General features: G+C 40.6%; 1 protein-coding gene across 1 annotated transcript in view; it reads left to right on the top strand.

Moving 5' to 3' along the window:
* tspan18b (tetraspanin 18b) overlaps positions 1-18,255 on the top strand; it is a 74,265-nt gene extending 56,010 nt beyond the window's left edge. The window contains exons 3-9 of the mRNA XM_073850744.1: positions 2,201-2,296; positions 7,153-7,347; positions 13,269-13,343; positions 13,444-13,542; positions 13,656-13,832; positions 16,984-17,067; positions 17,416-18,255. Of these exons, the coding sequence (XP_073706845.1) occupies positions 2,201-2,296; positions 7,153-7,347; positions 13,269-13,343; positions 13,444-13,542; positions 13,656-13,832; positions 16,984-17,067; positions 17,416-17,463 (774 nt within the window). The 3' untranslated portion in view covers positions 17,464-18,255. The remainder of the gene's footprint in view (positions 1-2,200; positions 2,297-7,152; positions 7,348-13,268; positions 13,344-13,443; positions 13,543-13,655; positions 13,833-16,983; positions 17,068-17,415) is intronic.
* The last annotated feature ends 3,074 nt before the right edge of the window (positions 18,256-21,329 follow it).

Below are 21,329 nucleotides of genomic sequence, written 5' to 3'. Positions count from 1 at the left end.
ATTTTGATGGGCTTTTAAAGGAACACTCCACTTTTTTTGGAAATAGGCTCATTCTCCAATTCCCCCCGAGTTAATAAGTTGATTTTTACCGTTTTGAAATCCATTCAGCTGTTCTCCTGTTCTGGCGATATCACTTTTAGCATAGCTTAGCATAGATCATTGAATCCTATTAGACCAATAGCATCGCGTTCAAAAATGACCAACGAGTTTCCATATTTGTTGTATTTAAAACTTGACTCTTCTGTAGTTATATCGTGTACTAAGACCGGTGGAAATGCAAAGCTGCGAGTTTCTAGGCTGATAAGATTAGGAACTACACTTCCATTCCGGCGTAATAGTCAAGCTTGCTGCCGTAATATGGCCGAAGCAGGCGGAGTATTATCAGACATGAGTTCCCAGCTAGTTTAGCATTTGCACATGTGCTGCGTGGTATTACTGCTCCTGCTTCAGCCATGTTACGGCAGCAAAATTCCTTGACTATTACGCCTGAATGGGAGTGTAGTTCCTAATCTTATCAGCCTAGAAAATTGAAGCAGAACAGGAGAACGGCTGAATGGATTTCAAAACGGTAAAACTCAACTTATTAACTCGGGGGGAGTTGGAGAATGAGCCTATTTCCAAAAAAAGTGGAGTGTTCCTTTAAATTGTCACTGTTTTAATGCTAGACACCAGGGGCATTTCCTCCAATGAGACAAGGGAGGCAGTGCCTTCACAAAATACAGCATGAGAAAAAAAAATTATAGTAAAAACATAAAACAATGCCAATATTACAAAATCTAACATTAAAAAGTATTTAAATCACTAATTTTTCTAAAGAAACATTGTCCAATAGCAACACCAGCAGGTAAAGTTACAGTGGGAGTCCGCTGAGCCCATTGAGTTTTAACAAACCCCCTAAAGCACATGGTGAGTTTGGTAGGGGGTAATTGAGAATGAATGGGGGAAGTCACATGAGCAATGCCTCCTCTGGTTATGTTCGACTGGTTACCGGTTATGTTCGACTGTGATTAGTTCATGCTATAAATCTTGTGTTTGTGCGCGGTTTCGCGTTTGTGAATCAGTCTGAGTGAACAGTATAATGGCATTAATGGGAAGACTAATTTAAAAAAGTAAGTAAACAACTCACACACTTAGATACAACCACTTTGTTACATCAAAATAACACTTAAAATGGCATGAAAACATAATCTGTGAGGTTTTTCTCTGGATTACCAAATTTTCTCTGGACCTCCTTTCAGCCCAGTTTGAAACCCCTGCTATAGATGATTCCATTTGCCTTCTCCTCAATAAAGAAAGATCTATAGAGCTCTAGGAAACCAATTTGGGTGATACAGGGTGAGCCAGAACACAACACTGGACGAGCCAAAAACCTCTTTTGAGAAAGTTCCGCCAAAGCATAATGGGAATGCATCTGACAAGATAGGAAAATATAAAGAAAACAAGGAGGAAGGTAGAAAAAACAAAAAGGAAGGTCACGGCTAGTGTACTTGACATCAGGCCACATTCTATTTCTAGCTCCAAGTCAACACACCCAAGTGATTTTCCCCGGCCTCTCTTCTCCACAGAGTTCCCACTGCTATGATTGCCATATCTATTAATAATGTTTACGATCCATCATGTATTGTTGTTCTCAACAAGACTTGTGGTATTAGCACTGCACAGCGAGATAAGGTTGCAACCAAACATGTATTTAAGGATGACACCCTCATGTAATACACCCTCTCTGTGCTGTCTGAGTAATGGTAGGGTAGCTCTGCCAGTGCCTGCTGTTAGCACTCGCCTAGAACTAATGAAAAAGGCCCCATTTCATTTAAGGAAAGTGGCGCCGTAATAGGCCTTCATCCCAGAGAGTGCTTTTTCAGGTAGAGGGATGGTCTGCTGAAACACAAGAGCCTCTCATCATTAATTACACTAAAAGGAAGGCTGTGCCTTTAAAAATAGTATGGCCATTTTAGTATGCACATGGGAACCCTGAATTCACCTTGTTTGAATGCACTTTGAATACAGGATTTAAGCCCTTTTGAAAATGCTAGCATTTCTTCATTCAGTGTTGTACAAACTGCTTGAACCTTTTAAGTTTTTATAGAGCGTTTTAGTACAAAAGTTTTTTGTGCGGAGTGTCAATATGTAGATGAAAGGCTCAATTGTGAGTGTTTCTGATTAAGTTCAGAGATGACGCTATGTTTGTTTTTCTTCCAAGGGGCTCGGGGAGGCTTCAGCGAGGGGGACGAGCATGGAAGGAGACTGCCTCAGCTGCATCAAGTACCTCATGTTTGTCTTCAACTTCCTTATCTTTGTGAGTATTTTTCTCTCTGATCTTGACGTACACTTCGCTTTTGATCTAGCAGAGAAGTAGATGAGTGTAAAGGCAAAGATACGGAAAACTTACAGAAAAATGAATTCGAGAAACTGCAAAACTGCCAAAGTACACTACGAGTCAAAAGTTTTTGAACAGTAAGATTTTTTGTTTTTTAAAGAAGTGTCTTCTGCTCACCAAGCCTGCATTTATTTGATGCAAAAACAGTGCAATGTTTTTACTATTAAAAATAACTGTTTTCTATTTTAATATATTTTAAAAAGTAATTTTTTCCTGTGATTTCAAAGCTAAATTTTCAGCATCATTACTCCAGTCTTCAGTGTCACATGATCCTTCAAAAAATTTTCTAATATTCTAATTTGCTGTTCAAGAAACTTTTTTTAATTGTTATAATTATTATTATCAATATTTAAAACAGTTGAGTACATTTTTTTCAGAATCCTTTGATTAATACAAAGATCCAAAGATTTTATCAAAGCATTTGTGACCCTGGACCACAAAACCAGTCATAAGGTTAAATTTTACAAAACTGAGATGTATACATCATATGAAAGCTGCTCAATAAATAAGCTTTCTATTGATATATGATTTGTAAGGATAGGACAATATTTGGCCGAGATACATCTATTTGAAAATCTGGAATCTGGGGGTGCAAAAAAATCAAAATACTGAGAAAATCACCTTTAAAGATCTCCAAATTAAGTTCTTAACAATGCATATTACTAATCAAAAATTACTTTTTGATATATTTATAGTAGGAATTTTACAAAAAATCTTCATGGAACATGATCTTTACTTAATTTCCTAATGATTTTTGGCATAAAAGAAAAATCAATAATTTTGACCCATACAATGTATTTTTGGCTATTGCTACAAATATACCCCAGCGACTTAAGACTGGTTTTGTGGTCCAGGGTCACATTTATCTAAAAATAAAAGCTTTTGTAACATTATACACTATACCATTCAAAAACTTCAAAAAATTGATCAAAAGTGATGATAAAGACATATATAATGTTACAAATGATTTCTATTTTAGATAAATGCTGTTCTTCTGAACTTCCTATTCATCAAAGAAACCTGAAAAAAAAAAACTACTCAGCTGTTTTCAACATAATAATAATAATAAATGTTTTTTAAATAGAAAACCGGCATATTAAAATGATTTCTGAAGGATCAAGTGACACTGAAGACTGGAGTAATGATGCTGAAAATGTAGCTTTGATCACAGGAATAAATTACATTTTAAAATATATTCAAATAGAAAACAGTTATTTTAAATAGTAAAAATATTTAACATTTTTACTGTTTTTGCTGTACTTTAAATCACATAAATGCAGGCTTGATGAGCAGAATAGACTTCTTTTAAAACATTCAAAATCGTACTGTTCAAAAACTTTTGACTGGAAATGTATATTGTTTAAATATATATTATTTACATAAAAAGTACTTGTTTCAAAAGTAATCTAAAGTGTACTTTATATTTCCCTCAAAAATCAGCCTAGACTGTTATGATTCAGAAATTTGTAGCCGAACTGCTACTTGTTTAAAAATTTCAAAGCAAAGGAGGGGAAGAGAAAGAGGGAAGAGACTGAAAGTGCTTCTTTGATCATCTATCTAGGTTGACAACATAAATGCCCACTGTGGGATTGGCATAGACAGAGAAAGACTTGGACTCATTTCGTTTGACTGAATTAATTATCTCCCAACAGCGAAAATAATGTGATATGTACACACGTAAGTGTGATGCTAACAATAAAATAGCTTGTTTTTTTGCTAATACAATTCTCTGAAATCCATTTAATAAGCCGAAAACAGCTTCTCGTACTTATTCAACCCTAAAAACTATTTAAACACCAATTTAGTGATACAGTCAAGCTGTTTATGGAATCTGTTTATGACAAAAATAGCTACTGTGACAGGACTCGGCTTGACAGACACATTGCTAATGCCATCCATGAAAAGAATCCCAGGTTTGGCTCACAGGAGAGAGAGACTGAGGAACATGTTTTTGTGTGAGGCTCTTATCTCAAAACCCACCACACAAACCCATACACACACACTTTTTGAGCTGCTTAATCACCAGTCTGGTGTCTGCTCAAACCTTCATCTGTGTGTGTGTGTGTCTATGAGCGATGGTATGGAGGAAGGGTATCACTTTGACAGGTAGAGGATTGTAGGAAGCTGCAAAAGAAACAGCAGTGTTTCCCAGCCCCCACTCGACTGTCTTTGACTCGCCTGTTAAAACTCCTCATGCTCCTCTATCCATTCACCTTCCCCCCCCTCCTCCTCTCTGGAAGCGTTCACTTTCGGTAGCCGTTTACTCAAAAATGATTTATTTTCAGCAGTAGAGCCCATTAGTATTCTCTCTCTGCTCAGTGGCACGTTAACCTTTGTGTTCACTTCACCAAGTAATGTGTGTACAACTCAGCAATTTGTGGTGCACGAATATTTTTCATGTTTAGCACAATCATTAATCCTTGACTGGAAAATAATCAGCAATCATTATCTTTTTTATATCCTATTTTAAAAATAGTTTATTTTATTAGAGGTTATTTATATGTTAAGTGGATATTGTTTTCAAAGAATGTGTCTTGAATTTTATTTTGTGCCATTTTGTATTTGCTAAAAAACAAATACCAAAAAATACCATGTTTTTCTAGACACATACCATGGTAATAGCATGTTTATTTGGACATTATTTGTGAAAATACAAATTTTCCTTTACAAAACAAAAATATTCCTTTGTTGAAGAGTCTTAAACCCATATGAAAAGAATGTAAAATGTCAGAACTGTATTGAATTGTTTCTGTAATTGATAGGGAATTATTTTGGATGTTGTGGAGAGTGTATGAAGTAGCTCTATGTTAACTGTTCCAGTCACAATTAAAGGGATAGTTCACCTACTCATCCTCATGTTGTTCCAAATCCGTAAGACATTTGTTCATCTTTAGAACACAAATTACAGTGCCATGCAAAAGTATTCACACCCCTTCATTTTTTCCATGTTTTATGTTGTTGCCTTATGTTAAACTGCTTTAAACCTTTTTGCCAAATCAATCTACACTCCATGCACCAAACTAAGTAAAAAAAAATAGATTTTCACTACTTCATTAATGTATTAAAAATAAAAAAAACTTAAATGAGCACATTCCATAAGTATTTATACCCTTGACTCAGTACTTAGCTGAAGCACCCTTTACAGCCTCAAGTTTTTTGAGACAAGCTTTGCACATCAGCATTTGGCAATTTTCTGCTATTCTTCTCCTCACCTCTTCACCTCTCAAGCTTAGTCAGGTTGGATGGGGGCAAACGCACATTTGTAGGTTTCTCCAAAAAAGTTTGATTGGGTTCAAGCCCAGGCTGTGGCTGGGCCACTCAAGGACATTCACAGAGTTGTCTATAAGCTGCTCTTGCTGTGTGCTTAGGGTCATTGTCCTGTTGGAAGGTGAACTTTCTGCTTAGTCTGAGTTTCTGAATGCTCTGGATTAGGTTTTCATTATTGTACATGTTGTTCCAAACCCAGTACGATCTTCTGTAGAACACATAAGAAGATATTTTGTTACGGATACAATTGACTTCCATTGTATGGACAAAAAAAAAAAAAGAGACATTTTGAGACATTTTTCATAGTATGCTCTACAAAAGAAAAGAAAAAAATCATACAAGTTTGAAATAATATGAGGGTAAGTAAATGACGATTTTCATTTTTGAAGTGAACTATTCCAGCAGGCACACAATGTCAAAAGATGTTGATTTTTTAAAATTTCGGTTACAACCTTGGGTGACCAAAATTCTATGTCATTAATGTCAACGTTAATTTGATGTCCAATACCAATGTCAACTGACATTGATAGTTTGTTGGTTGTGTAACCAAACTCCAACATTCATTCAACATTAAATTGATGTCAAATACTGGCATCAACCCGATTTTCATTCTCAACCAAAATGCAATGTTTCTCCAGCTTTGGGGTCCAACATCAACCTGACGTTATATTGACATCCGGTGCCTGCTGGGATGCCTTTAAAAGAGAAGGTCACTTTCAGAACAAAAATGCATAGATAATTTACTCACCCCCTTGTCATCTAAGAAGTTCATGTGTTTCTTTCTTCATAAGAAATTATGTTTTTTGAGGAAAACATTTCAGGATTTCTCTCAATATAGTGGACTTCTATGGTGCCCGTGAGTTTGAACTTTAAAAATGCAGTTTCAATGCAGCTTCAAAGGACTCTAAACGATCCCAGCCAAGGAATAAGGGTCTTATCTAGTGAAACAATCTGTTATTTATGTTTTTTAATTGACATTTTATATACTTTTTAACCTCAAATGCTCATCTTGTCTAGCTCTGAGTGCACTCTGTGTATTCCGGTTCAAGACTGTTAGGGTCGGTCGAAAAACTCCCATCTCATTTCCTCCTCCAACTTCAAAATTGTCCTCTCTGCAGAAGTACTGACCCAGTGTTTACAAAGTAAATGTGCAAAGAAGATCAAATGCCCTTGACAAAAAAAAAAAATTAAAGAAAACACAGATGTAGGGCGATTTTGAAGTAGGAAAAGAAGTTTTTCGACCCTAAATGTTCTCCCAAATTATGTGTCAAACTATTTGCATATGCTGAAAATGCCACTATAGCACCTTTATCTACCCTAGGCAAACCTCCCTAGTTTTACTGTATAGACTGTATAGGTCCATATAAATCTATTTCAAATTTAATTTTGCTTGTCAGGCAAATGAGAAGGAAGTGATTGTTTGCTGTATATATTAAAGTAAAAAAATGACACAAACTGTAACGTAGTAATCTTAAATGGCTTTTTTCTTTATCTCTCTATCTCCACAGCTGGGCGGCTCCTTCCTCCTTGGTGTTGGGGTGTGGGTGGTGGTGGACCCCACAGGTTTTAGGGAGATAGTGGCAGCCAACCCCCTTCTCTTCACGGGCGTCTACATCATCTTGGCCATGGGGGGAATGCTTTTCCTACTGGGCTTCCTGGGCTGCTGCGGAGCCATTCGAGAAAACAAGTGTTTGCTGCTTTTTGTAAGTCACAGTATATTGGAGAGGACGGTTTGTTTACATTATGGTTACATACATCCATGACATACATCTATGGTTCCATGAAGAACCTTGACAACCTTTCCATTGGACAAGTTCTTTATAGAGGGTTTGCACTTACGTCACGCTTTGGTCAGTTACCGGGATGCACAGCCATATTGGAGATACTCGGATGTAAACAACAGTACTGATTGCATGATTAATGTACTACTGAATACATTGTTCTGCTAATTTATGAAACCACGGAAAAAACATGTCGAAGCTGCTAAATCATATAGAGAAGGACTTAGTAAGCAGAAAAGGTCACAATATTTTGATAAACTAAAGTTAATCGGTGGTAAAGACACATACGAGCAGTATTAATTAAGATATTAGCCTAATATTTCAACTACCTGACCAGAGATGATAAGAACAAACAGAAATGTTGTCCAGATTCTTGCCCTGGAAATCCTGGTTCAGTTTGGCCAACCATAAACGCCTTTTGTTCCTCAGTTTTTGCACTCTTCTCCTTGATTTGTTATAACTTTTGGCAGTCTATAGTACTCTAAATGTTTTTCCTGGTCCAACCAATTAGTACAGCCCAAAACATGATAATAATTGATCATTTTAGCAGCAATAATCAGCTAAATTTGCGAGTTACATTTGGTTCAGTGGTGTTGTTTATGTTCAGTGCCGCCAATATTACTAATTCATGACGCATCGTGAAAACACTCTATAGTGGAAATAGTGGTTCTTTACATTAATAAGATGTTTCTCCCACTAAGAAAAGAATGGTTCTTTTAGGAACTCTTCAATGAAAGGTTCTTTGGGGAACCCAAACTTATTGTTTTATGGCCATTTTTGTTTTTAAGAGTGTAGCAAAATACAGTTCCCTTCCGGAGGGAACTCTACGCTGCGTCCTGGTGGACACTATGGGAACTGCCTTCAGCATGACCGGTTCTGAAACAAATGTATGAAACAACGACAGTGAACTTGACACTGGCCGGCGCCAGCCTATGACATCATCATCAGGCGCCTGCTAGTATAAAAGCAGGTGCCTGAGAGCACATTACCATCTTTTTGTCTTCAGAGTCCTCTGTTCTAAACGAGTGAGTACAGCGATGCCTAGAGAAAGAAAACTGTAGGAAGTGTGCGGATCCGTGTCAGAGAAATCTGACACTTGATGACGCACACGACCTTTTGTTTGGTGTGTTTAGGTGTAAGAGCACGCGCGCTCGGCTCTAGAAGAGCGGAGCGCGTTCATTGTGAGAGTTTCACTTTGAAGAAACTCCATTCTCGTCTGGCCCTTTTCTCGAGGGAATCGGGCCATCCATCTGCCCCACGCTGCTCCGGTCCCGCCACAGCTGAGGCTGCTCGGCGGCCGAGATTGCGGGGCTCACGGGTGGAGCTGGCTGACGAGTTTGAGAGAGCGTTTAATCGCTCGCGCACGTCAGCCGGAGACGAGAATGCGCTGCTAGCGGATGATGTGTTGTCTCTCACATCCTCCGGTTCTGCAGCGAGTGCTCTTTTGGCTTCAAGCCAGGGCGAGCAGGAGGTTGAAATGGAACAAATATGAGCTCGTTTGAGCCCATGCAGCCTCTCTGCCCCGCATATGAAGAGTTGATGTCTGTTATGGACCGCGCGGCTGCCCGCTTGTATCTACAGTGGAAGCCCGCGAGGGAAGAGGCCGCTCTCGGCAGACTAGACGAGCGGCTTCTTCCGGGCCATGACAAAGCCAACTCCTGTGAGCCTCCCATTCCTTCCTGATCTGCTTAAGAGATCGAGAGGGAATGGGACAGGCCATATTCAGCCCGCATTCACAGGCATCGGCATGTGAATCATGCTGATGTCGAGGGAATGCACGGGCGCGGATATGTGACGATGTCTCTCGCTGACGGTTGCGAACTATCTCTCAGAGCGAGGGACATCGACCCTGAAGGCTCCAAAGCATATGCGGCAGTGGCCGGTGCTCCTCTGCACACGATGGCAGTGTTGCAGAGGCGCACCAGGCTGATCTGCTGAAAGATCTGGACCGAGCCCCGGGGGTTTGCATCCCTTGCCGGTCCACGCCTCCACCTAAACACCGGGGGGAAACCAGGCCCGTCCTGGCCCAAGGGCCAGAGACGAGGCCAGTGTGGGGCTACCTGCCCCTCCCTTTTCCCCTTGACTCCGGGGCTGGGCCAACGATGAGACTGAGGCTCCGTCTGTTGGCCCGGTATGTGAACAGTAAAGACACTTTAATAAAATATTCAAGCGTGTATGTGTATGTTTTCCTTTGTCTACCAGCTCCGCTTGGGTGATTACTATTGCAGTTTTGAGCTCCTCTTGAGTTCTACTGCCACCAAGTGCCGAGTGTAGCCAGGTCTCCCCTCGTTCTATAAAAGAAAACAGTGTGTAGAGACCTCCACTCGTAGAAACCCCCTCGTGGGTTAAGCGTTGTCAGGTTTTGAAACCTCCGCTAGAGTGAGCTTGGTATAGACATGATCCAACATACATATACATACGAGAATAACCCTCTTGAGCGTTGTCAAGCTGCTTCAGGCGGAGTATCGCTCTGCCGAAGCCTCCGCTCACTCAAACCCTGCTAAGAGTAATACTCTTTTTGCATGAGTGTGGTCAGGTACCTTCCCTGTGTATTTTCATATACACATATGTGAGACCTCCACTCTTGGGAGTTTGTGTGCTAGGGTGAATAGAGCGTTGTCAAGGCTCCCTCTCTGAGAGAGAGGTGTTTTACTGGAGCCTCCGCTCTCTTTAAAAAGCCCCGCTTTGAAGTAGAATTGAGTGTAGCAGGCCTAGGAGGCCTCCTCTCTGCGAAGTCCTCTGTGAAGAGAGACATAAAGATAATACTTCTTAGCGGTGAATGTGGCAGGTCATTTTTAGACCTCCATTCATGAGAGCTTTTTACTGGGTCGAGTGTTGCTAGGCTCCCTCTACGTGAGGTGTTTCTGTTAAGCCTCCACTTCCCAGAAATACAGGCCGGGAGAACACAAGGTTAAGGCAGCTTGTGAACTCTTTCCGTGGACCTGTCACTACAAGCGTTGAGTGTAAAACAAAGTAGGCCTCCCTTCTATGAGAGGGCGTGTATTCCAAGGCCTCCACTCGATAGAGCTTCCTCAGTTGAGCGTCGTCAGGCTTGTTATGTTCTAGAGCTTAAAGCCTCCCTCACTGAAAGCTCCGCTTCCGGGTTCTGCTATCACCCGGGTTAATACAAGCTAAGTGATAGCACAGTGTAATAGGTCTCCCTCTGTCACAGCCAACAGTACTGAGACCTTCACTCTCACAGTTATAGCAGCTGGCAGGCCCATGAGTGCCTCGCTGACTATTTTTTGGGGGAGTGCAGTCTTCCACTCACCAAAAACTAGTGTTGTAGGCTTCTCTCCTTGGAGATGTAGTCTCGGAGCCTCCACTACACAGAGCTAGATGATAAATGAGAATTTTTCATTATTGGCTCTGACTGTGAGTATCTGCCTTTCTTGAGCGTCGAGTGTAGTCAGGCCTCCCCTCGCCTAGAGGGTTTTACCTGAGGCCTCCACTCTGAAGAGCTTCCTAGGGAGAGCGTCGTAGGCCTCCTCTCGCTTAGAGAGTCTTTCTGCTGAAGCCTCCCCTCTCCAGAAGCTCCGCTTTCAGGCTCCGCTATCGCCTAGAGACTGCAAATCTGGTGATCCTCGCTATGCTCAGGACACCTACTCAAAACCACATTTGTGGTGTTTGCTCACGCGAAGTCTTTGGGCATTCTCTAAAATCCACGTGAGTGGTAAGTGCACTGTTCAGGCACTTCACTAAAATCCATACTCATGGTAAGGTCCCTCCCGTAAAGGCAGGTTCCTTTCTCCCATGGACCACGCAGGGTTCCTCCGTGTCCATTCTCTGAGCTGGTTTTTCTCAAAAACCTTTTAGTTTTCCAGCTCCAATTCAGATAGCGCTGCTAGCAGGATCGAGTGTCGGGCCTCCTCAGGCCTCACTCTCCAGGAGAGCTCCAAAATGAAGGTATTTCTGTCGCACAGGCTAGTCAGCCTCGCGGATGACCTTCAAGGCTAGAGTGTAGCTAGGTCATGAGACCTCCACTCTCAGAGTTCTTCCTTGCTAAGCACGGAGGTGTGTAAGGCTCCCTCTTTAGAAAGCCACCACTCTCCAGACTCCACTCAGGCAGTACTGTCGTTTAGGCTGTTCAGCTTCGATGAACGCCTGCAGTGTTGAAGTGTAGTAGGTCTTGGGACCTCCACTCTTAGAGTCCTTCTGCTGCTCGCAGAACATTGCCAGCCTTACTCACAGAGTGTTGCCAGGCTTCCTTTCGGCGAAGCCTCCACTCCTCGGGAAATCTCCACTTAGACAGGCCTGCTGCACAGGCTATTCAGCCTCACAGGCCGTCGTCAGTGTCAAGTGTAGTTAGGTCATGAGACCTCCACTCTGTAGATTCCCTCTGAGCAGAAGCTCCACTCGGGTAGTTCGGGTTGCATAGGCTATGCAGCCTCACTGAATACCCCCAGTGTCGAGTATAGGCTTTTTCCTCCGGGCGTGAGTGTAGCCAGTTCTCCCCTCACTGAAGGGCTAGTGAGACCTCCACTCCTAAGAGCTGGTGGACTGAACGTTGTCAGGTTTCCTCTCTTTTTAGAGAGTCTTCTGTGAAGCCTCCGTTCTCCAGAGGCTCCGCCTCCAGTACTTCTAGGCGTGAGTGTAGCCAGGTCTCCCCTCACGGCAGGGTTATTTGAGACCTCCACTCCTAAGAGCTAGTGGATGGAATGTTGTCAGGTTTCCTCTCTTTCAGAGAGTCTTTTATGAAGCCTCCATTCTCCAGAAGCTCCGCTTTCAGTACTTTCAAGCGTGAGTGTAGCCAGGTCTCCCCTCACTGGAGGGTTATTTTGAGACCTCCACTCCTAAAGAGCTAGTGGATGGAATGTTGTCAGGTTTCCTCTCTTTTCAGAGAGTCGTTTATGAAGCCTCCATTCTCCAGAGGCTCCGCTTCCAGTACTTTTAAGCGTGAGTGTAGCCAGGTCTCCCCTCACTGCAGGGCTATCTGAGACCTCCACTCCTAAGAGCTAGTGGATTGAATGTTGTCAGGCTTCCTCTCTTTTAGAGAGTCTTTTATGAAGCCTCCATTCTCCAGAAGCTCCGCTTCCCCATCTATACCTGTAGCACTGAATGTTGTCAGGTCCCTAGAGCAGGCGTCCGCCCTGCCGAGACCTCCATTCCCTAAACTCCGCCCCTTATGGTCAGGGCGTTTATGAGCTCCTTCACTTAGAGAGCTAAGTGTAGTAGGCTTCCTCTAGGCCTCCACGCTTGAGAGTTGCGTGCACAGGTAGCCGGGCTAGCCGTGGCAGGTCACTGGGCCCCAGCGACTCTCGCTGATGCAGGGGTGATTTCCTTCTTGACTCCTCATTCAGTCAGTTTGATCACCTATCCCTCGGCATGGCGGTGTTGGTATAAGCGTTCCCATAGTGTCCACCAGGACGCAGCGTAGAGTTCCCTCCGGAAGGGAACGTCTCAGGTTACGTAGGTAACCCTAGTTCCCTGAGGACAGGGAACGAGACGCTGCGTCTCGTGGCCATGCTTCGGGCCCTGCACATACCTCCGTCAGACAAAAAGATGGTAATGTGCTCTCAGGCACCTGCTTTTATACTAGCAGGCGCCTGATGATGATGTCATAGGCTGGCGCCGGCCAGTGTCAAGTTCACTGTCGTTGTTTCATACATTTGTTTCAGAACCGGTCATGCTGAAGGCAGTTCCCATAGTGTCCACCAGGACGCAGCGTCTCGTTCCCTGTCCTCAGGGAACTAGGGTTACCTACGTAACCTGAGACGTTCTGTTTCATAGTCCTAAATACATTCAGCTTCAGTTATTCATACAGACAGGATTTAGTCTGTTAGTAAATACAGTTGTCCAAACCCAAACACTGACTGTGCCACAAAATCCTCCTCTCTCTGCAGTTCTTCATGCTGATCCTCATTATATTCCTGGCAGAGCTGGCAGCAGCCATTCTCGCCTTCATCTTTCGGGAACATGTGAGTGACCATGTCCAACATTTTGAAACAGATTTTTGTTTTCAGTGTTGGTGTGCTGCTAATATCTCTAACATTTTTATTTGTGAATGTGTGTGTACAGTTGACCAGAGAATACTTCACTAAAGAACTGAAGAGGCATTACCAAGGCTACAACAACACTGATGTCTTTACATCAACATGGAACGCCATTATGACTACAGTAGGTCTTGTTTTTTCCTCAGACATCAACTACTATGAATCAGTGCTTGTGATGCAATTTCATTCATCCAAAAATTTGCTTATTTTAACTCGTCTGTCTCTGCATCCCTCTAGTTTGACTGCTGTGGAGTGAACAGTCCAGAAGACTTTGAGGAAAGCATCTTTAGGTTTATAAACCCCGGTGAAGTGGTGCCCGAGGCCTGCTGCCGTAGGAATAGTCATCTTGGAGAAGTAGGCTTCAGTAACAGGGAGGAATGCCTGTCAGGCAGCATGCTGTACCGGAACAACAAGGTGGGCTCCTGTACTGCTTTATACGTCACATTCTCTCTGTCTGCTCTAAAGCTCATAGCCCAAATTTAACTAGAGCAGAAAAACAGGAAATAGGAATAAGGTTACCACTCAGCTTCAGCTCTCCTAATGCTGACTAGTGCTTTTCCATGTTCTCAGTGTCTGGGGAATGTGAGCGCGTGTGAGAGTTTCTGTGAAAGCGAGCAGGGGCCGTAAAACGTAAGGGTCCGTGTGGGTTTTCCGACAGATGTCCTGTAGTCATGAAGACTTGTATTAAAAAGTTACAAGTGGACTGATTCCGATTCTTATGTGTTGGGATGTAATTCCAAACACTTATGTCTATGAAATACAAAATTTGTCATTTTGAAAAATCTTTATACAGTTCACAGCTGTTTAGCCTCAAAAGTTAAGAAAAACACACTGTAAAAATAGTGCATATGACTTGTGTGTAATATTCAAAGTCATCTGGAGCCATTTGATAGCTTTGTGTGAAGAACAGGCTCATTGTTGACTGATAATCTTCTCCTTCAGTGAGCTGTTCATTTGAGACCAGATCATTTAGTTAATGTGATTCTTGATCTGATTGTCCAGTCCAATTCACATCATTCAAGTCGCAAATCAAATTTGTTTGTGTAGCGCTTTTCACAATACACATTGTTTCACAGGAGCTGTATAAGTCATACTTGCATGTCTAATGCCTTAGCGATTTTTTGGATTTAGATCTAACTATAGTCAAGGTCGCACCATATTCAATTTTTCACAGGAATGAAAATGAGACTGTGAAACCTGTTTTCACAGCAATTTGTGCATATTTCGACGAGGTGGCTAATTCTCACTCGTACGAATTCAAATAATTTGTTTAAAACATTCTTGGATTCGTTGGAATTTGTACGAATAAACACCTCTAAACCTGCACCTCACAGAAATCGTACATTGTAAAAGGTGGCTAATTCGTACAAATTCATACGACCTCGCTCGAACAAATTAGAATGATTTGTTTAAAAATCCTTGAATACTTTTAGATTCCTTCGAATTAACAGTCTTAAACCTGCGCCTCACAGAAATCAACATTGTACAAGGTGGCTAATTTGTACAAATTTGTACGGCCTTACTTGAACAAATTAAAATAATTTGTTTTAAAAATCCTTGCATACGACCTCACTCGAACAAATTTGAATGATTCGTTTACAAAATCCTTGGTTACGTTGGAATTCATACGAATGAATACCCCTAAACCTGCGCCTCACAGAAATCATACATTGTACGAGGTGGCTAATTCATACAAATTTGTACGACCTCACTTGTACGAATTCGAATGATTTGTTAAAAAAAAAAATTGGTGGATTTGTTGGAATTCATACGAATGAACACCCCTAAACCTACGCCTCACAGAAATCGTACACTGTACAAGGGGGCTAATTCGTACAAATTCGTACGACCTCACTCGTACAAATTCGAATGATTTGTTTACAAAATCCTTGGATACTTTCAAATTTGAACAAATGAACACCCCTAAACCTGCGCCTCACAGAAATCATACATTATACATAGTGGCTAATTTGTACAAATTTGTACGACCTCACTTTTACGAATTCAAATAATTTGTTTAAAAAAACCTGTTGGATTTGTTGGAATTCATACGAATGAACACCCCTAAACCTGCGCCTTGTACAAGGTGGCTAATTCGTACAAATTCATACAACCCACTCGAACAAATTTGAATGTTTTGTTTAAAAAAATCCTTGGATTCATTGGAATTTGTATGAATGAACACCCCTGAGCCTATGCCTCACAGAAATTGTACATTGTACGAGGTGGCTAATTCATAAAAATTTGTGTGACCTCACTCGAACGAATTCGAATGATTTGTTTAAAAAAAAAATTGGTGGATTTGTTGGAATTCATACGAATGAACACCCCTAAACCTACGCCTCACAGAAATCGTACACTGTACAAGGGGGCTAATTCGTACAAATTCGTACGACCTCACTCGTACAAATTCGAATGATTTGTTTACAAAATCCTTGGATACTTTCAAATTTGAACAAATGAACACCCCTAAACCTACGCCTCACAGAAATCATACATTATACATAGTGGCTAATTCGTACAAATTCATACAACCCACTCGAACAAATTTGAATGTTTTGTTTAAAAAAATCCTTGGATTCATTGGAATTTGTATGAATGAACACCCCTGAGCCTGTGCCTCACAGAAATTGTACATTGTACGAGGTGGCTAATTCATAAAAATTTGTGTGACCTCACTCGAACGAATTCGAATGATTTGTTTAAAAAAAGTCCTTGGATTAGTTAGAATTCGTACAAATGAACACCCCTAAAACTAAGCTCAGAATCGATTCAAAAGACAATTGCGATGTATTCGCAAAATTCACAGAATCAATCCTTGAATCGATTTATCGTCACACCCCTTGTTGTTTAACAAAGTAATTGTTCAGTAGTATTGTTCTATTAACAGATTTAAATGTTGATTTCATGACGAATACATACTGCCATGTACGTTTTGTGACATATTTGATGTGAAATGTCCACTGAGTGGCGCTTAAAGTGTTAGTTTTTTTACCAGAAAAGACAAAAAGTGCATTTGGTACCTTGGTTTTGTATGTGTCACCGCAGTTCTGTCTTGAAATGTCCGATGAATGGCGCTATAACTCTAATGCTCCATGATGTTTTAAAATAACGTGCCATCTACACTACACCTAAACTCATCAGATAGTGTGAACAAAAGTGAATGTGACGTAAAAACGCAATCGCAAGCATGCCTTTCAGCTCTTTTATCGTGAGTCATGTTTTTCACTGGGTTCGTACCCAAGTATTCCAAAAAAAGGCAAATTCCATGCCGGCTGAGCTACCGAGCAAGCTTGTTACGTCTGGAAAGCAAAAGTTAGAAAGTTTAAATAAAAATATGATCAGTTGTTGCTTGTGAGATGTCAGAAAGGTCTAACTGAAAAGACCTAATCAGAGCATTGATTAATATGCTTATTCAAACTCAATGAACTGGTCACAGCAGAATATAGTCTACAAGTCGTATGCACTACTAGTTCTACTTTTTTTGCATAATGTGTCTAGATAATGGCATAATTTCACAAAATTGGACAAATTAAAATGTTTTTCTTTCTGTTTGGATCGGCAGGGCTGCTATTCAGCGGTTGTGGACTACTTTGAGATGTACATCTATGTTGCTGGTGCCCTGGCTATTGTTGTACTCACGATCGAGGTATGGTATTTTATGATGTCTGTTTTAAAACTAAGCTTGAGAGAATGACCAAAGACACATGAGCTTGAGGTGAACAGAAGAAAGACAGTCCCGTAAATTGAATCACTGCTGCCCTCATGTGGTAGTGTTCTGAAGGTGGACAGCAGAATTGAGTCACTTCAGAGAATCATCATGCTATATTGATTAAGAAGATGAATGAAGCTTTTTTTCACCTTGTGAGAGGCTCTTAAGATTGAATCTGACTTGATTACTTTATATAATTAAAACAAGCAAAACTGCTTGAATGATTCATAATCGTTTACTTTCATGCGAATCTACATAAGATGCTTGTGTTTCTTTTCTCAACAGCTTTTCGCAATGGTGTTCGCCATGTGTCTGTTCAGGGGAATCCAATAGATCAAGACTTTTTCAAAAAGGAAAACGCCACAAAAGAAAACGAAACCACTTCTCAAAGAATGTTTTACTCCTCCATTTTATATCTTTAAAATTATTAAGGAACAACAAAAAAAGAATCTTTGACCTGTACTTCACAGCTGGACCTTTGAGGTACAAGGTAACAAAATAAAACATTGACAAAAAAAAGAACATTCTTTGAATACTGCAAAGATTTAATGGGCTTTTGGTCAGAAAGCCCATGCGTAATTTCGACCAGGTGTTAAATAGACCAGATAAAGCCTGAAAAAAAATGGATGAAGGTGCTGCACTGATTTTGGATGAAGAATATTTATACTGAGTAATGCTGGCTTGTTTGTATAGGCATTTGTGCTTTTAGTAAAAAAAAAAATTAAAAAAAAATAGAACCAACCACTCTCCTGTCACCAACACATCACCACAGTCCTTGAATGCAAGCTTTCACAAGCACATTATATTAGTGTTGTATAGTCATGTGAATTTCCATTTTTATCTATTCCTGTGCGGATGTTGGAGATGCGTGAGTGTATGTGTGTGTGTGTGTGTGTGTGTGTGTGTGTGTGTGTGTGTGTGTGTGTGTGTGTGTGTGTGTGTGTGTGTGTGTGTGTGCGTGTGTGGGTAAGGTGAATGTACCTCTTCCTTGCTTGAAGACCAGCATTTTTATTTCGTATTGTGATGTTTATTCAATAGTAATTCTATGTGATTTTAGCTGAAAATTGATGTGTATGCATTTGTATTGAAGATAAGACTAACATTAAAGGAATCTCTGATGAACCATTTGCTCAGTGTCTCTATAAATCTGATCTTTGTGAGTTTGAGGTTTAGTTTAATTGTTTTCGCATCCAGAAAAAAAAAAAATCTGAAATGTGGCATTATGAAATCCTAAATAAGAGAACACAGGTCGGTATGACTTCTTTGGTTCTCTGTCCTTCAAGTATGTGCCTTATATTTGTTTGTTTATTATTTGTTTATTTTTATGCAAGGGGTTAATAATTTTGGCTCCTTTTTACATCTAAGTCAAGTACTTTAATTATCAGTTTTTTCCTCTTTTAATAATTGTCAGTCTAAACAGAAATGAGGTACAAACAGCTAACAGCACAAAATGCACTTACAAGCAATAAAAATAGCAAACAGCAGCAGATTTGGACATTTTTAAGTTGCTTAAAAAGTATGTAATTTCAATAATATGAAAATTGTCTTCTTTGAACTAATTAACGAACAACACATAATACAGTAATGAATGTCTGAGAGTGAGATCAACAGAAAATTTCATAAGCTACAAAAGTGGACACTTTAATTTGAAAATAAATATTAATTTGAAAACTAGGTGCTATATTATTCTCAGAACTAGCCTATGACTTTTAAACCAACTGTGTGAGGGTGATTTTTAGTGAGTCACTTCAACTCAGGTTCACACAGGTATCCACATTATGTTAATGTTCCAGTAACACTGTGACTGTATCTGAAATCGCCCCCTATACCCTCAAATAGAGCACCATTTGAGGGGACAGCCATTTTTAGTGGAGTTCGAAACCATAGTGGACGTTCTCAAACGCACTCATTCGATCAACAATGGACCGCAAAAACGAGTGTACTATGTACAGTCGTGGCCAAAAGTTTTGAGAATTACATAAATATTGGAAATTGGAAAAGTTGCTGCTTAAGTTTTTATAATAGCAACTTGCATATACTCCAGAATATTATGAAGAGTGATCAGATGAATTGCATAGTCCTTCTTTGCCATGAAAATTAACTTAATCCTGAAAAAAACTTTCCACTGCATTGTTAAGAAGGCTTCAGGGCGTCCAAGAAAGTCAAGCAAGCGCCAGGATCGTCTCCTAAAGAGGATTCAGCTGCAGGATCGGAGTGCCACCAGTGCAGAGCTTGCTCAGGAATGGCAGCAGGCAGGTGTGAGCGCATCTGCACGCACAGTGAGGCCAAGACTTTTGGAAGATGGCCTGGTGTCAAGAAGGGCAGCAAAGAAGCCACTTCTCTCCAAAAAAAAAAAACATCAGGGACAGATTGATCTTCTGCAAAAAGTATGGTGAATGGACTGCTGAGGACTGGGGCAAAGTCACATTCTCCGATGAAGCCTCTTTCCGATTGTTTGGGGCATCTGGAAAAAGACTTGTCCGGAGAAGAAAAGGTGAGCGCTACCATCAGTCCTGTGTCATGCCAACAGTAAAGCATCCTGAGACCATTCATGTGTGGGGTTGCTTCTCATCCAAGGGAGTGGGCTCACTCACAATTTTGCCCAAAAACACAGTCATGAATAAAGAATGGTACCAAAACACCCTCCAACAGCAACTTCTTCCAACAATCCAACAACAGTTTGGTGAAGAACAATGCATTTTCCAGCACGATGGAGCACCGTGCCATAAGGCAAAAGTGATAACTAAGTGGCTCGGGGATCAAAACGTTGAAATTTTGGGTCCATGGCCTGGAAACTCCCCAGATCTTAATCCCATTGAGAACTTGTGGTCAATCCTCAAGAGGCGGGTGGACAAACAAAAACCCACTCATTCTGGCAAACTCCAAGAAGTAATTATGAAAGAATGGGTTGCTATCAGTCAGGATTTGGCCCAGAAGTTGATTGAGAGCATGCCCAGTTGAATTCCAGAGGTCCTGAACAAGAAGGGCCAACACTGCAAATACTGACTCTTTGCATAAATGTCATGTAATTGTCGATAAAAGCCTTTGAGACGTATGAAGTGCTTGTAATTATATTTCAGTACATCACAGAAACAACTGAAACAAAGATCTAAAAGCAGTTTAGCAGCAAACTTTGTGAAAACTAATATTTGTGTCATTCTCAAAACTTTTGGCCACGACTGTACACTCAACCAAAGTCCCTTTAAGACAAGTCATGTCACTCGACGGCCATCTTTGAAACACTACTCGGGCAGGCAAGTGCAGCTCCCATCTCTTTGAATGGGGAAACATCAAATTCTCCAAAACTGTTCACTAAGCTGACGATTAAATTTTATATTTTAAATCTCCAAAGAAATCCAACAAGAACTGCCTCATAAATATGGTTCCTTGAGCTCCAATAGCGTTTAAAAACGATTATTTTTTCGGCTCAATGCAAGGCAAGGCAAGGCAAGGCAAGGCAAGGCAAGTTTATTTATATAGCACATTTCATACACAATGGTAATTCAAAGTGCTGTACATAAGAGGAATAGCATAAAATCATAGTCATAAAAATTTAAAATAATAATCACACAAACAGAAGAACATTTTAAATGATTTTAAAATTGATTTAAATTAATTAAAAACAGCAGGAATGGTTAACAATAACAACAATAAAAAACAGAAAAATTGATTTTAAAATTAATTTGCACAGTAAAATGATTATACATAAAATAATGCAATCTGTTCGGACGTAGCACAGTGCTCATTCAATAAATGCACAACTAAACAGGTGAGTTTTGAGTCTGCATTTAAATGTGGCTAATGTATTAGCACATCTGATCTCTTCTGGAAGCTGATTCCAACTGCGGGCGGCATAATAGCTAAAAGCGGATTCCCCTTGTTTTGTGTGAACTCTTGATATTACTAACTGACTCGATCCTAGTGATCTGAGTTGTCTGTTAGGTTTGTATAAAGTGAGCATATTTGCAATGTATGTAGGTCCTAGGCCATTGAGTGCTTTATAAACGAGTAAAAGTACTTTAAAATCTATCCTAAACATAACTGGTAGCCAGTGTAAGGACCTGAGGACTGGTGTAATATGCTCTGATTTTTTGGTTCTAGTCAGAATCCTGGCAGCAGTGTTCTGTATGAGCTGCAGCTGTCTAATGGTCTTCTTGGGAAGGCCAGTGAGGAGACCATTACAACAGTCTACCCTGCTG

This window comes from Garra rufa, chromosome 11, assembly GCF_049309525.1.
Source record: "Garra rufa chromosome 11, GarRuf1.0, whole genome shotgun sequence".
NCBI lineage: Eukaryota > Metazoa > Chordata > Actinopteri > Cypriniformes > Cyprinidae > Garra > Garra rufa.
The sequence above is the reverse complement of the archived record's forward strand: the minus strand, read 5'-3'. Positions and strand labels throughout refer to the sequence as shown.